Source organism: Mesoplodon densirostris, chromosome 2 (genome assembly GCF_025265405.1).
Source record: "Mesoplodon densirostris isolate mMesDen1 chromosome 2, mMesDen1 primary haplotype, whole genome shotgun sequence".
Taxonomy (NCBI): domain Eukaryota; kingdom Metazoa; phylum Chordata; class Mammalia; order Artiodactyla; family Ziphiidae; genus Mesoplodon; species Mesoplodon densirostris.
This window is the reverse complement of record NC_082662.1, coordinates 15,318,058-15,334,749: the sequence shown is the minus strand read 5'-3', so window position 1 is coordinate 15,334,749 and position 16,692 is coordinate 15,318,058. Positions and strand designations below refer to the sequence as shown.

The window sequence follows — 16,692 nt, the reverse complement described above, 5'->3', positions numbered from 1 at the left end:
AGAGTTATATTTATTTTTTGTTTTAATGTAATGAAACAGACCAGGGTGTGAAGTCCAGCCCCACCCCCTAACTAGCTGTGTGTCTTTGGGCAAGGTATTTAACCTCTCTGAGCTTCAGTTTCCTCATCTGTAAGATAGGGATGATAACAGCTAGGTAGGAGATGTCTGTTGGTTAGGGTAGGTTGTAGGACAAATTGACTCCGAGATTGCGATGGTTGGCACAATCAGATTTGTTTCTTGTGGTTGCAGAGGAGAGCCTGGAAGTGGTGCTGGCTGCAGCCTTGCCCCTGAGAGCAGTTTCAGTACCATGTCTTACAGGAACGGAAGGAGCAGTAGCATGTGTACAGTGCTTTACAGTTTGTGTGGGGGGCTGGCGGTCCCTCCTGCCGTCGTCTCCCAGTGGTGCTGTGCTCATGTCTGGAGCCTGGCACCCGTCACCAGCACCTGGTATCATGGGTCACCTGGCTGTCCCACACATCTAGCTCCCTAGACTGGGAGTTCCCGAGGGGCAGGCAAGGATAGAGTCGCTGCTGCACCTTCCTTGCCCAGCCCAGGGACGGGCCCGGGGTGGATGCTGGCACTGTGTCTGAGGCTGGACTGGCCTGGGGAGGCCACCCTCTGACCACCTGTCTCTCTTGGCTCTTGCAGATGGGAGGAGGAGCTCGCCAAGCGCATGAACCTACAGACGATGGTGGACACGCTGCAGGAGGTGAGAGGTCCCGACCAGGAGAGGCTCGTGGGAGAACCACGTGGCCAAGGGGCAAAGCCGGGGGCAGTTCCCAGCACAGCCTCTGTGCTCTGCTACCTCCGTCTCTCCTCGATGGAGCCGGAGGCCTCTCCCGCCTCCCCTCCTTGGGGCTGGGAAGGCACCAGCACAAGAGTTGCAGAAAAGCTTGGGCACAGGAATCCTGGTGCTGCCCCTGGCGTGCAGGAACAGACTCGGGGCTGAGTGCCTTGCAGAGGGCAGGTGGCCATATCATCAGGTGGGCTCCCAGCCCTGACAGGTGCTCAGCAGCGGGCATGAGGACATTCTTTTGCTCTTCTGGCTCGGTGGCTCTGTGTTCTGGGCCCTGCTTCTCACTCGCCTGCTCTGTACGCTGGGGAACAAACTTTACCTTCTCGGCCTCTGTTTTCCTCTCAGCCAAATGGGCGCAAGAATGGCAACCCCATGAGAAGGCATGGAAAGCTCTTTAATTGCCTTCTGATATTTAAAGTATTGATCCTCTAAATAAATAAATAATAACCAAAAAAGAAAGAAAGAAAGAAAGAAAATAAACACTGATCTTCTAAGGAAGTTAGAGACAGATTAAAATAATGTCAATATGCAGAAGGAAAAGGTTAAACGTCCCCCCACCCCGCTTTCTTTTATAAGAAAAGTACTTTTTGCTTTACACACATAACATACTCATGGTCAAATACCTGGAAAATTCAGAAAAACACAGAGAAGAAAATAAAACTCACCTCCAGTTCTCCCCCCTCCACTGTTGATAAATTGGTATGTGACCTTCTGGTCTTTTCTGTGCAGACACACACAAGCCCGAGGTGTACATGCTCGGTTAGGTTGGCACGTGTGACATTGCCATTCTGGAGATCGGAGATAGTCAGATATTTTGGCAGTTTCACGTGAATTGACCTACCACTGGGATCCCTTTTACATCCACTTTTTCTCTTAATGTCTGCCATGGATTTTTCCATACAATAAATGATCCTTGGAGAAGTGTTTTACGCTGAGCGATGCCCTGTGCTGAGCGAGGGCTGAGTGGGGACCCAGGCTGGGACGAGGTCCTTGGCACCCCTTCCTTCCCTGGCACAAAGACACCCGGCTTGGTTGGATGTCAGGTGTCCGGGGCTCTGGACCCAGGTGTCCATCCCCTCCCCTCCAACAGGGAGACCAGCCCCCCTAAAACCTCCCCCATTTCCATCCCCCATAGGCAGCACAGGAGGCAGAAGCTATCCAGGAGGAGATGAACGAGAAGATTGAGCGTCTCAAGGCCGAGCTGGTGGTGTTTAAGGGGCTCATGAGTGACGTAAGTGCCACCGACCGCCACCCCCAGGCATCATGACTTCTCCCCACAGCCATCATGCAAAACGCTTCATTCACTCCGAGGCTCCAGAGCTCGGCTTCTAGTTAGAATCCTGGCTGGCTGCGTTTGACCCGTGAGGATGACGGATGCATTGGAGACCAGGCCCCCCTCCCTGCCCCCCTCCCCACTTCCGCTTCCCTTGGTCTGAGTAGAGATGCATTAATACGCTGCTTTAACCCATCCCGCCCTCCCTGGGGCTCTTCTGATGGTCTGCGTGTGTTTGCTTCATCTCCTGCCAGCTCACCACGGTGAGGGCGGGTGGTGGCCATGGGCCTCTGTGTCTGGGCGCAGTGGCGGCCAATGGCAGGTTGAAGGAGACCCCGGGTCTGATTTGCGCCGGTCTGAGAGGCTCCCCGGGCCAGCGGCCTTCAGCAGGGTTTGCTTTGTAAAGTCGGGACAGGCCAGTGTGCGCATCCTTGGGACAATCAGAGCCCCTCTGAGTAACCGTGGGCAGGGGCAGCTAGCTGATGGCAGCAAGGGCCTTCTTCCTACTGGGACCTGGTTTCCTGCCACCTTCAAGCAGCAGGTAGTATGTAGAGTCTCCACAAAGGAGAAGGAGCCCAGTACAGGTGACTCAGCCTGGAGCAGTTCTGGTCCCGAGAGGCGTGGAGCTGGGGTGGCTGGAAGAGGCCATGTGGCTTCCCCTCACCGGGGTCCAGTGGACCCCCCATCCTAGGCAGCCCTAACCATCAGCCGTGGGAGGAATCTCTGTGTGGGGGACAGGTGGAACAGGCCCGGTGGGAAAGCAGGGGGGTCTTTCAGCAGTGGGACTTGTCTTTCTTTTTTCTCTGCTCTGACAAAGTAAACACTGACGCTGTATCTGCTGAGAGGATGCCTTCCAGCCCTTAGGGTGACCAGCAAACACACTGTCCACTCAGCGCTGAAGCCCTAGGCTCCCACAGTCCCTCCGCCCCCTGCCCTGAACCCGAGCAGCTGGACCGACCCTTCAAGTCCAGAAAAGGCTCAAGGACCCCCTCGGACTGAGGGGCCTCCCGCCCGACACCTGGGGGTCTCCCCACCCCTCTGTCCAGTCGGAGCCTGGGAGCGCCTCCCCACCCCCATGCTTGCTCCATCCCTCGCTCACGTAACCCCCTGCTGTCCTCCCTGCAGCCCATGACAGACCTGGACACAAAGATCCAAGAAAAGGCCATGAAGGTGGACATGGACATCTGCCGCCGAATCGATATCACGGCCAAGCTGTGCGATGTCGCACAGCAGCGGAACTCGGAAGACGTGTCCAAGATCTTCCAGGTGACTAGGGCTGCCCTGCTCACCAGCTGCCACTCCCAGCCGCCCACCGCCCTCCGCCCCTGCCTGGCCACCCAACCCCCGTTTTCCTCGCACCCTGCCCACGCCCCTTCCCCCCGAGGTAGCGTTTGCCCAACCCTCTGGCCTCCCCAGGAAAACGTAGAATCAGGGACGCATAGACTCATAGGCACGTCTGACTCCATCATCAAGGCTGACCGCTTCATCCTATGGCTGAGGACACCGCTCACCCGGGCGGGGTGGTGGGCGTGACAGGCTCCAGGACGGACATGGCAGAGCTGGGAGTAGGACTCAGGTCTCTGGACCCTCCAGGGCTCAGTCCATCCGTCCACCCTGTGTCCACTGCCCTGCTTCCTGCCTCTTCCTCTGGGAGCCGGAGCTGGGTACAAATGCCATGGTCGGGGAGCCCTGGCCAGGCTATGGGAGCACTGGGTGAGCTGGCCTGAGCCCTGGTCCACGAGCCTCAGAATTCAGAAGAGGAGCTGTTGACTGTTGACTCTTTCTCAGTCCCACATTGAGACTCACTCCATACCCCCCACCCCCACCCCCGCCTCCAACCAGCAAGGGACTGGGTGTGTCCCAAGCAAAGGCGAAGGGTTAGCACTGGCAAATGTCCTCCAGGGAGGGCTTGGGGGCTGGTCCAGCTGCCCAAAGGGCGTGCGTCATTCTCTGAAGGCTGCTGCTTGAGTCTTGGGTTGTGGTTTGGCTTTTGCTTGAGCCCAGGGCAGTATGGTGTGTTGTCGCTTTAAGTATGTGACTTTGGATGTAGTGGGGTGAGGTCTGGGCTTCCCTGGGGCCCATTGTCCACCTCGTGCCTTCTTGCTGCCCCTTTGCGGGGAAGCAAGGGACCATTTCAGCCTTCGTCTGGTTTGTCGTGTCTTGTCTGCTTGGAGTGGAGGGAGCTTGTTGAACCCGGGGCTGCCTGCCTGTCAACTTTGCATGTGAGCAGGAGGGCTCTGGGAAGCGAGGAGCCGTCTGCGCCTCTGTAAGGGGTTCTCCGTCTCTCTGGCTGCCTCTGAGACATACCAGGCGACTCAGTGCCCCAGTCTGGCCTTCTCTTCTCCCCAGATGATGGGGCTGCCTCTCCGGTGAAGGGGTGAGCTGAGCTAGCCCAACCACCAGGCCTCCCAGGGCAGGGAAGGGTCCAGGCCATCTGTCCCTCCATCCTGCATGTCTCCCCACCTCACGCTTCCTGCGAACGCCGCCTGCTTCTTAGAGGACCCGGCATCTTTCCAAGCAGTGGCTGCCCCAGCCATGCTCCATCCATCCTATGGGACGCCGGCTCCCTTCCCAGTCCACCCCGCCCTCCATCCCAGCAGAGCCTCCCAGTGACCTTGATCTTTTCCTTTCCGGGTCAGGTGGTCCCCAAAAAGAAAGAGCGTAAGGTGGCTTCGGATGATGACATCTCTGAGCAGGACGGGGAGGTGAACCGGTTCTCAGATGACGAGGTCGGCTCCATGAACATCACAGATGAGATGAAACGCATGTTTAACCAGCTGTGAGTATCCCTGCTGCCGGGGGGCTCCTCTCCGTTTCCCCAGGTTGGGCAGGGCAGGGGTGGCAAACCTGTGACCTGGGCCGGAGGTAGCCTGCAGATGTTGTTTGGCCAGCACGGTGCTCTGAAAGAATTTGGATTTGGAGTTCCACATTTTCAGAAAGAATCAAATTGGTAATGGCGGTCATGTTTGTGGGCACTTCTTTTTTTTTTTTTATTGAGATAATATGACTGATGTGTAACATTCTGTTAGTTTCAGATATGCAACATCACGTTTTGGTATTTGTATAAGTTGTAAAACGCTTACCACAATGAGTCTAGTTAACATCCATCACCGTACAGAGTTACAATTTTTTTTTTCCCTTGGGATGAGCTGCTGCCCGGGTTAGTGGCAGAGGTGGTCAGTGGTGGGCTGGAGCTAGCTTGTACCAGCTCGTGAAAGCTGATTGTATGTATGTCTGCACACTCCAGGTTTAGCGATGGCACATGAGTAGCTTAATATTTGCCACGATGGGAAATTGTCAGGTGCTACCAGTCTGGGCAGCCCTCTCCCACCCCTGTGGACAGCTGATTTACTAGAACCTGGCTGTGTACAGTCATCTGGGGCAGGGATGCATTGTAGCCTTGGTGTACCCAGTGCTATACTTGCAATCCTGATCCATCTTTGGCTCTAATCTGTAGAGTATCCCGGTGTGGGCTTGGGGAGGGTAGGGGTGCAGCTGTGGGCATCGGCTGACTCACCTAAGGGCCTTGAGTCAGAGAGCAGGCTGGGACTGGGTCTCTGGAGTCCACCTTTCCCCCTGCCCCACTGGCCTGCTCTGGCCTGCTCTCTCCCCTGAGCCCTGAGAACTCAGCTTTTGCCCCAGACTGGAGTCCTCCCTCTCCACCCCTACCTCCCCCACCCCTTGCGTCTGAGTCTCAGGGCCCAGCACACTTTCTGGCCTGATGTCCGTTCTCTGGAGTCCTGAGTTTCCAGCAACAGGGCTGGCTGGATTCGAGTGCTTGTCTCTGATGAGCCATCACCGACCTTGCAGGCCCCTCCATGAGGGCACCTCCTATCAGCAGGTGCTCCTGCCATCATACTCATTTCAAAAGCCAAGGGCAGGGCTTCCCTGGTGGCACAGTGGTTGAGAGTCCGCCTGCCGATGCAGGGGACACAGGTTCGTGCCTCGGTTCGGGAAGATCCCACATGCCGCGGAGCGGCTGGGCCCGTGAGCCATGGCTGCTGAGCCTGCACGTCCGGAGCCTGTGCTCCGCAACGGGAGAGGCCACAACAGTGAGAGGCCCACATACTGCAAAAAAAAAAAAAAAAAAAAAAAAAAAAGCCAGGGGCACAGGCCTCTCCTAATGCTTCCTACAATGCTCGGGGCTGGCCTAGCATGGTAGCGTCCCAAGATCACTCTGCCCAGCCCTTTCATTACACAGATGAGGCTCAGAGAGGGCTGGGCAAGTCCGGACAGAGCCGGGCCCCTGACTCCCGGTCCAGCACTGTCTTTGTGCTCAGAAGAGATTTCCCTCTTCTGTTTCCTTGCCACACCATCCCCACCCTGGTGACTTGTCAGGAAGACGGGAATTGGACCTGGGTGGGATGGGTTTGCCCAGCACTTACCTATACTTGCTGTTCCCTTGAAACAACATTGAGATGGGGCTGTGTTTGGGGCTTTGCTGTTTTGAGGGTGACAAGGGGATTCCTAGACTCTCAATTCATCTTTCACCATCTCCCCCCACACCCAGTTCTCATAGTCTCACCTTTCGCTGATGAGAGGGGCTTTGGAAGAGAACCCTTGGTCGGGTCTAGGTTTTCTGAACGTTGCTGTGGGCATTTCTGAGTGTAGGGCAGGGTTGTATGCCCCCAGAGACACAGGCTGGGTTCATGTGGTTGATTTAAAGGGCTTCTTTGAAGAAATTGTTGTCCCTGGTTTTCATAAAGTCACCAGGAATCCATAGGCTGCCCAGGGAGTGGGGTGAGCTAAAAAGCTGTGCTCCCAGGTGTATGAAAGAGCTTTCTTTCCAATGCTGCTAAAATGGGCACCTGAACGTTGACAGGTCTGAACTGGGTTCAGTATCCAATTAGGTTGATCTGGTTGTAAAGTTGCCTAGTTCAAAAAAAAAACGGCCAACCTCTGATCACACCTCCATCCTTGTAGTTCTAGCCAAGGCCACGCAGACGGCACCAGGGCAGGGCCTTGGCCCCCTCCTGCTGACATCTCCTCGGGCTACGGGCTGAGACCCAAGCCAGAGCCCCCACTGCCCGGGCCAGCTCCTCTGAACTCCTTGAATAACGCACCCGTGTCAGGGCTGTTTTGTTTTGATCAAAATCAGTTGCTTGGGCTTCAGGCCAAGGAGAAGGGGAGAAATTTGCTGCTCTCTCTGCACGGTGGCCAGCCCTCCTGCTCAGCCCTGCCCTCCAGATCTGGGGGGAGGGGGGCGCCTCTTCCAAGCCCTTTCTCTTGTGCAGGCAGCTCCCTATCCTTTCTAGTTCCCCATTACTCAGCTGGGGTTTCCTTCTTGTCCCAGCCGCTGGGAAGGAAGTGAGGTCAGCAGTCTAGTATGTGAGATGGTGATGGGTCGACGACGCTTAACCCAGGGGCTCGCCCCGGAGCTGTCTTGCTGGGGGTGGGGGAGGGGGGTGGGGCAGCGCCTCACCCTGCAGCCCTGCCCCAGCTCTGGTCCCTGGATGCAGGGAGCCACCTGCAGGCTCCCGCAGGAACCGCTTCTTGGTGGGGAACCTGGCTCCCAGCGCCGGGGAGGGGGGGTGGTGCTCTTGGGCTCTGCCGGGTGGCTCCAGCCTGGTCCATTGTCAGCAGGTTGGGAGCAGTGCCCTGTAGGATCCAGAAAGTAGTTGAAGGAGTGAGAGTGGGCAGTGGGGAGAGCCCTGGGATGGGAGTCAGGACTTGGGACCCACATCTTCCTCTGCAGCTGATTCACCGGGTCAAGCAATTTAACTCCTGCAGGCCTCAGACTTCCCATCTGAATAATGGGCATATTAGGCTGAATGATTTTTACGGTCCCCTCCAGTTGGGGTAACCAGTACACCTCCAGAACCCCTTCAGTCCCAGGCACACCTGTATGGTCCATCACCCTACTTCCAGTTCTAGTGAATAGGGAAGCCCAGAAATCGCTCAGGCTTTGCATTCAAGTCTGATTTCCAGCATGTATTATTCTAGAAGTCCACCTAATCCCTCTGAGCCTCAATTTCCTTACCTGTAAAGTGGGACTAACAATCATGCTCACCTCACAGGATTGTTGTGAGGATGGAATGAATTGCATTTTAATACATGCATGGTGGCCTGTCCCGTGCCCAGCACATAATAGGTGCTTGGTGATGTTTTGATGGGCAGGAAAAAGCCGTAGGAAACAGAAAGATCTGGCTTTCAACCCTAGGTTCTTTTTTTTTTTTTTAAATTTTTATCGGAGTATAGTTGATTTACAATGTTGTGTTAGTTTCAGGTACACAGCGAAGTGAATCTGTTATACATATACAAATATCCACTCTTTTAGATTCTTTTTCCATATAGGCCATTACGAAGTATTGAGTAGAGTTCCCTGTGCTATACAGTAGGTTCTTATTAATTATCTATTTTATATATAGTAGTGTGTATATGTCAATCCCAATCTTCCAATTTATCTCTCCCTCCCTTACCCCCTGGCAACCATAGTTTGTTTTCTACATCTGTGACTCTATTTCTGTTTTGTAGATAAGTCCATTTGTACCCATTTTTTTATTCCACATATAAGCGATATCATAGGATATTTGTCTTTCTCTGACTTACTTCACTCAGTATGACAATCTCTAGGTCCATCCATGTTGCTACAAATGGCATTTTTTTGTTCTTTTTTATCAGCCCTAGTTTCTGGTACAGCCTAGCTTAGTGTGGCTTTGGACAAGTGAATTATTCTTTCTGAGCTGCAGTTTCCTCATCTGTAAAATGGGAATACTAATAATACCCACCTTTCCAAGTTGCAGAAATGGTTATATGAATCACCTCAGGCATAGCAGGGACTCCAGGAATGAGTTATTAAATGAAAGGAAAACACTCACAAGTTTGGACTCGGGAGGAAAATATCTTTAGTCTCCATTAATGCAAGCCTGGCATCTTTAGGAATATACATTTTAAATTGTATAAATAATATGTAAATACACTCTGCATTTGAAAAGAGTTAAACTCCAAGGAGAAGGCATGTGTCCCCTTTGGTCACCGCCCCTGCCTTTTTGGATGGCCACCTGGCAGGAGCCCAATCATCAGGGGGCAGTGTCCCTTGCTCTCCTCTGTCCAGGCCCCTGGAGCCTGGCTCTGTTCACTCATGCCCTCCTGTGTCCCCCCTCAACAGGCGGGAGACCTTTGATTTCGACGATGACTGTGACAGCCTGACGTGGGAGGAGAACGAAGACACACTTTTGCTCTGGGAGGACTTCACTAACTGCAATCCGAGCATTGACCTTCAGGGCGAGGTGAGCCGGGCATGGCTTCTTAGAGGCTGGGAGGTAGGCACTGGGAGCACTTCTTTTCCACGATCCCGCATCCCCCACCCTTTCCCTGCAGCCCTCACCACCCAGCTAAGTTGTCTCCTCTGTTCTGTTTCCCCAGCAAGAGGAAAACCTGGGCAACTTGATCCATGAGACTGAATCCTTCTTCAAGACGAGAGACAAGGAGTACCAGGAGACCATAGGCCAGATCGAGGTGAGGCGTTAGCTTGTTCACATCACCCGGTTATGACCCCCGAGACTCACGGTGATGAGGTGCCCGTGTGGACAGGGGCTGGGAGAGCGAGGCAGACACAGGATCGGAAGTCAGGACATCTGCTGATTCCCTGCCTGGTGCTGGGCAAGTCACACCCCTCTTAGGGCCTCAGTTTCCTAATCTGTGAAATGGGGGTGGTGATCCATGTTTGCCCCAGAGAGGTTTTTTTTTTTTTGTTATTGACTGAGATGATGATCTCAAAATAATGAGAACTGACATTTGAGTGACATCAAGTGACACTGGGCACTCAGCCCTTTAAAAATACACCCTCCCTGGTATCCGCATACCCTATGTATGTACCTAGAGGGACCTGGGTGCCTCCACGCTATGCAGTAGGTACTCTGTGCCCCATTTTACAGAGGGGGAGATGAGGTTAAAAGAGACCAAGTGACTTGCCCAAGGCCCCCCAGCCAGGAAGCAGCCTGTAAGCCCAGTTCTCCCAGCTCTGGAGCCTGTGTGCTGGGCCACACCTATCAGTGAGAGTCACTGCTGTCGTCACGCTGGAGAAAGAGAAGGCCAGCTCCTTTCCTGGGGGATGTATCACTTGGTAGAGGAGAAGGGTCAGAAACACGAGAGACTTCAGGACTTTTCTAATCCAGCCCACATGAAGGACCGCAGGGACGCTGGACAGGGTGGAGTTGCTAGGGCTGCCCCAGTGGTTGCTAAGCAACCATTCACCTTCCACCAGAAGTGGTTCTAGGGGACCTGCACCAGTAGGTAGAGAGCAGAGAGCAGAGGGCAGGCCCTGAGGGCGTGGTGTCCTGGGGTGGCCCCGATGGTGCCACCGCCACTGAGGACGGGAGGTTGCTGAGTCGTCGGCTATGAGGGAGGCTGACTTGGCCTCCCCTTTATACCACGTTGGTTCCTCTCAGCTGGAGCTGGCCACGGCCAAGAGCGACATGAACCGACACTTGCATGAGTACATGGAGATGTGCAGCATGAAGCGGGGCCTGGACGTGCAGATGGAGACCTGCCGCCGGCTCATCAAAGGCTCCGCAGACAGGTACCCGGCCTTGTCCTCCCTGGCAATGCAGGGGTGGCATCCTTGGGGTGGGTGGCGGGATTTGTGGGGCTGCAACTTATAGCCTGGTGGTTTCACCTGCCCAGGCCATTGGTCCATCCGTCCATCCACCTGTCCATGCATCCGATGACTATTAGCCTCCTACTATGTGCTAATGCCTTACACATCTAATCTCACATGACCGCTCACAACAACCCTGCCCCCATTGATTCAACAGCTGCCGTTGAAGGCTTGCTCTGTGCAAAGCCATGGGGATACAGTGATGACCAGAACATTCGCAACCCTGGCCCTCCTGGAGCCCACGCCCCACTTCCTGCTGAGCTGGTGGGTGGAGGTGGTGTCCGGGGCTCACATGTGTCCTTAGGAAGCCATTTTCCTTCCTTTCCCGTCTTCCAACCCAAGGCCATATGGGTCTGTCCCCGGGAGACTGACATGCATCAGGCCTCTTTTATTTGCTGGGGGACACCAGAACCAAGACAGAGCCCCTGCCCTCAAGGAACACGCAGCCTTTCGGGGAAGACAGACATGCTAATAATAAAATGAGATAATACACGTAAAATACTTGGCATGAAGCACAGATATAGTAATTATAATTGTTTCTCTTATCATGACGATATTCTTGCAGGCCGTTGTTTGGGCTGTAAGAGAGGGAGAGGCAGGGGGAAGTTGCGTGTGTGTGGCCCTGGGCTTATTAGCATGTCAACTTTAGCTCATTGATTCCCAGAAGCCACTGTTGTTATTTCCATTGTTGGAATGGAGGAGCGACCGTAGGCAGGGAAGATAGCTTGCGCCAGGCCCCCCAGCTCAGCAGTGATAGAGTGAGGATTCAGAACCAGTGCTATTAACCACTGTCCTGTGTGGCCTCCCTTTGGGCTCTGAGTTAATTGTCCAGACGAGTGTTAGGTGATGGGAGTGTAAAAACTGAGCTTGACGCGTGGTTTCTGCTCCCAAGGAGCTCTCAGCCCCAAGCAATTACAGAGGCGGGTACAGGGCGTCCCAATAGGTCTCTATAGCCATGTTCAACTCCTGGGCTTTGAAGATTCTAAGGCAAGTGGTGCAAGGGTGGGCCTCGGGGCGGGATCCCCCTCTGAGGCTAGGTTTTCCAGGAATGGCTGCTCCATCTTCCCAGCTCTTTGAATCCCTTCAGAGGTCCTCAGGCTGCCCTCTGATGTCCCCCATTCTCTTGTGCCTTCCAGGAATTCACCATCCCCTAGCTCCATGGCCAGCAGCGACTCAGGAAGTACAGACGAGATCCAGGATGAGTTTGAGCGGGAGGCGGATGTGGAGCCCATGATCAGCTGATGACTGAGGTCCCCCAGCCCGTGCCTGGTGGTCTTGGTGATGGGGCCTCTGCCCGCCTCTCCCCACGGGGCCAGGAAGTGGGGCTCCAGCCCTCGCCACGCAGACTTCCTATGCCCTCCCTTCTCTGGAGGCCCCAAGGGACCGCTGCTTCCTTCCTTCCGCCCACCACCAACCAGTGCCCCTTCTCCATCCACCCACCCAAGGAATGGTGCTGTCTATTTCTATTGTTCTCCACATTACAAATGCAGACTTCTGTCCGGACGATGCAGTGTTAACTGTGCCTTTTCCCTTAAGCTGAGCCACTTTGAGCTCCAAAGAATTATTCCTAGCAGGTGTTTTTATACAAAACTCTAAGGTGAGGGCGGGGGGGCCCCTGGCGTGGTACAATGCCGTTTTCTACCCTCCCACCTGCTCCTCTGATTGGCCATAAGCTCTGCCCTCCCTCCTCTGCTGGAGTTGGACTTGGGATGGCCCACCTCCCCCCAGGAAGGAGCTGTTGGCCTTTGCGAGCTTTCCAGGCCTGGGTGGGGGAATTCCTGAGGGTTTTTCACTTACTGAAAGAGAGAAAAGATGGAAGGAGGGAGGGAAGACAAATTTTTCTTTTCTTTCTGGACCGAGTGGCAAAGCAGAGGGACAAGGCACTGTGGGGGAAGGCGGAACCTCACTGTGTTTAAACTACTATGCAAAAAACAAAACAAAACAAAAAAAGCAGCTTGCCTTATACCATTGTGGAAGGTAGGCCCTCTCCTCGATCCCTGGTTTTCCCCTGGAGCTGGGAGGGAGGCAGAAGCTAGGGCGATCTCTCTCGCAACCTCTGAGGGTGAGCACTGACTTGGGAGGGAGTTTGGTCAAGGTCGTTAGCGAGGCCTGGGCCCCGTAAGGCCCTCAGCCACCTGACTGCTTGCTTTCTTGGGACCTCTGTGGGTTGGGGTTGGGGAGCGGGTCTTTTATTGCCCTGATGACCTGATGTTTTTCCCAGCCAACAGTAAGGAGTTATAGATCTGTAATTTCTCTGTGAGAAAGTCTGGAGGGGGCCAGGCCGGGTATCTACCCCCTCCACCTCGGAGCTGGGTCGGTACCGTCCGCCGCCATCTTGGTTCTCCACTGTGCCGCAGTGGCCCACTCTTTGGCCACTGGCAGGCGTTGGGAAGGGAAGGGGAGGGAGCCAGTGGGGGCTGCTGGCAGAGAGGAGGTGGTGAGAGTAGGAGCTCGAGTGAGAGCCGTCCTTGCTCTGCTCATGGACATGAGCTCACCTTTTTCCATAATTCACTGATTGACCAGTTGGGGAGTTCAGCTGAGCCATATCTCCCCAGACTTGAGAGGGCCTAAGTCAAAGGGCACTGTGTGGCGGCCACCCCCAGATCTCAGCTTGGAGCCAGCAGAGCCAGCTTTGCTCTTTTTTTAAGTTTCATTTTGGACCCGCTTCTGTGGGTGTGATTGCTGATTTTTGTTTTTGTTGGCCCAGGAGCTCCCCCTGGAGGTCAGAGGAGCAAAATGTGCCCAAGGACCAGAGCTCCTTGCTACCCACTGCTTGTGTCTGCCGGCAGAGGGAGAAATCTGGCCTTGTGTAGATCAGGCCCCCTGTCTTTCCTCCCAGGGTACCAGTGATCTGTAAAGACCTCCTCTCTCTTCCGTTTTCCCCCACCTGTTTTGCAGTCTTAAAATCATTGTACATAATATTCATGTTATATAAATATATATATATATATATATATATATATATATATATATATATATATATATATATATATGGAGAGAGAGGAGATTGTTAGTGATTGTGTGTAATTTTATTTATCAGAACTTGGTGGCCTTTATTGTGTTTTTTCCTTTTTTGTTGTTGTTGTTGTGGAGGAACCTCCTGCTGTTTCCCTGTGAAAGTCTGGCTGAAAGTCTTCCATTCCCAGAATCTCTTATTAGCCAAATAGTCCCTTGTTGGGTACGTGGAGGGACGAGGTTTCGGAGGAGAGATCACCCCTTCTCCTCCTCCTCACTGACACTTGTTCTCAAGGTTACAGGGTTCAAACATATCAGATTATTATTGTCATTATTGTTATTGTTATTTTAGTTTTAGTTTTATTTTAACCAAAGGTTATCAGAGCCAGTTGGGCTTGGACCTCAGCTGCTGAAAAGATTTTCCGTTTCTGGGAGGTCAGGAAACTGGCTGCCTCTCTGGCCTCCTCTGCCCAGGGTGAGGGAGGCATTGAATTCCATGGACAGGTAGGCAGAGTGGAGGCCTGCCCCGGGTTTTTCCTCAAGGTGGTGGGAGGGTGACAGAGCTAGCTTTAGAGTTAAGACAGTTAGGCAACAATGTAAGTATTTGGGGGTAACTAAGGTTACCATGGTGATTGCTGTCCAATGGTATTATTTTTGCTTTCCCCCTTGGATACATAGGATATTTGTCTTTGGGGACTAGCGTACTCTGAATTTATCTGGGGAGTATGGAAATGGCAGGAGCCAGAGTCAGATGCTGGCCAGAAAGATCCATCTTGCTGGTTTTCAATAGCTGTTCTCACTGGGGAGCAAGGACTTGGGGCTGGTGGATGGGGGGACAGCAAGAGTGTTAGTGACCTGCCTTCAGGGTGCGGTCCTGGTTTTGGCCTGGCTGCCTCCCTCCCCACCAAGTTCTTTTTTGAGTTAGTTGCCAGTGGGCCCCACTTGTACCCTTGCCATGGGCCCACAGCTTGCCGAGAAAGACCCCAACGCTCGCTGGGGCAGCACCAGGTCCAGTTGGGATGAACTGGTCCATCCTTTGTAAAGATGTAAATACATAATTTTGGTTTTGTATTTCTTAGCCCAGTGTCATATTGACATTGGTATTTTAGAATTGGTCTCAGATGGGCTCTCCTGTGCTGCCCTCTCTCACTCTCCTATTTTGGGGGGTTTTATAAAAAGAGAGGATTGGGGAGGGACAGGGAGAGTAGCTTCCTTTGGGCTCCCTGGTTGTGGAACACACACACACACACACACTTTTCTGAGACTCTGAACAGGGAAAAAAATGATTGGCAAGTCAACACATTTTGTTTTCTTGTGGCAGTATGTCTAGAGGTCTCTGACGGGCCTGTCCATCATGGATTTAGCTCTGTGGATGTAGCTCATATGACCTGTGGAGAATCAAACCACTTTGGCTTGGGATGGGGGAGAGGGTGTGGGGCAGGGGATCATATAAGGTGTAACTTAAGCTAAATGTAATCTATTTATAAAGCAAGAGACTCTCATCTATTTTTATGAAAGGAACGTTTTTTTTTAAATCTAGGGTAGGCAGTTATGGTAGCCCAGCGTTTTTCTGTGGACAAGATGCATGTTGCTGCTGGATTTAATAAAATCAGTACCCCTCACCTGTCTCCGAATCCTCACCACCTACTCATCCACGCCCACAAGCGGCTTCAGCAGAGTGTAGGTCACCCCTCACCTCATTTCCTTGTCCCTTGATCCCCCAGCTCCTTGGTCCTTGGAAGTCCAGGGGGCTGGGCACTTGTGGGAGTGGGTGGGCAGTGGGGAACTCAGAATGGAGGTGGGTGGTGGGAGGGAAAGGGGGCACTAGGTAGGGGACAAGCTCTGCTTCAGAGGGTGGGCTCCGATTAGTTGCTCAAACTCTGGTCTGCCAAGATCCATTGCCAAGTCAGCTGTATTTGGAGAGACCTGAGAAGCAGTAGGGCGCGGGTGGCAATGGGCTGTTGGTTCACGGAGCCCATAGCTTCCTTGGGGCCTGGGCCTCAGTGGGTCCAAGGTTGTCAGGCAGCTGGAGCAGGAGTGCAAATGCCATGAGACGCCTACAGCCCAGCCCTGGCTGTGCCAACCCCAGGCCAAGGCCTGGGATGCAGTCCTTGCTGTGCTCTTCCAGGGACCTGGATGAGGAACTAGGGTGCTGGGAGCTTCCTGGGTCCTCCACCTTGAGACACTAAGCTCTGGTTCTAGAAGGGCACTCTCCTAGAGTGGGGAGTCTGGAAGCAGCCAGGTGGGTGTCGGTAAAGGCAGATTCTCTCTGGAAGGGAATTTTCCAGGAGTGGAAGATTTCCAGGCTCGGGGTGGGCTGCGTGTTAGTCTCAGGCTAAATCCCTCACCATTCCCTCTGCCAAGCCCTCAGAGAGATGAGGCAAAGGCAACCCCGCCCACAGACCCCTTCGTGGACATTTTAGCATCTACCTGATTTTTAGCCCCATCCAGGGAGACTTTCTATCCCGAAGTCCCATCCCACCCCACTGTTGCTGTTTGTCTGCCAGCTGGGTCTAGCGTCAAGGGGAAGGGGGGATTTATATTCATTGAAAGACTACTGATCCTACCGGAAACCAACCTGTTTACTGTACTGTTGTAAATATCATGCCCTTTATATCCTGTATATTGGCTTCTTTTAAATAAAGTGAAATGTCTTAGAATTGATGGTGCCTTTTTTTAAAATTAAGGATTAAAAAATTAAGGATAAAGAGGTGATGGGGAGGGTCAAGAGGATGGTGGGCCACATAACCACTAAAATAATTAGCTGATTAGTGATCAAATAGGGAAATTTCACATCACCTGTTATATTTGCATCTCACAATAAAGTCTTCGGAAGTAGCTAAAGCAGGAATTATTATACATATTTTACAGAAGGGGAAGAGAGCCAGAGAGATCACAGACTGAATAACTGGCATAGCCTGGTTTGGAGTTGAGGTCCTGTTAATCACATCGACCCCATTTCTTAAACCTCCTCACAGTGCCCTTGAAAGGCTACCTCTTAGGCTCTGGATTTGACACTGTCCAATATTCTAGTTTCTTTCTGTTAATGGCTGAATTCAGGGAGACATT

The 16,692-nt window shown here is 53.1% G+C and overlaps 1 protein-coding gene across 2 annotated transcripts in view; it reads left to right on the top strand.

Moving 5' to 3' along the window:
* The window catches only part of IFFO2 (intermediate filament family orphan 2), a 49,475-nt gene extending 34,060 nt beyond the window's left edge, over positions 1 to 15,415 (top strand). The window contains exons 2-9 of one of the 2 annotated variants that reach the window (XM_060089050.1): positions 649 to 709; positions 1,932 to 2,027; positions 3,195 to 3,335; positions 4,709 to 4,848; positions 9,178 to 9,298; positions 9,435 to 9,527; positions 10,460 to 10,590; positions 11,805 to 15,415. In XM_060089050.1, coding sequence (XP_059945033.1) covers positions 649 to 709; positions 1,932 to 2,027; positions 3,195 to 3,335; positions 4,709 to 4,848; positions 9,178 to 9,298; positions 9,435 to 9,527; positions 10,460 to 10,590; positions 11,805 to 11,910 — 889 coding nt within the window. In that variant the 3' untranslated portion in view covers positions 11,911 to 15,415. The remainder of the gene's footprint in view (positions 1 to 648; positions 710 to 1,931; positions 2,028 to 3,194; positions 3,336 to 4,708; positions 4,849 to 9,177; positions 9,299 to 9,434; positions 9,528 to 10,459; positions 10,591 to 11,804) is intronic. The other variant, XM_060089051.1, reaches the window with a different exon arrangement.
* Positions 15,416 to 16,692: the final 1,277 nt, after the last annotated feature.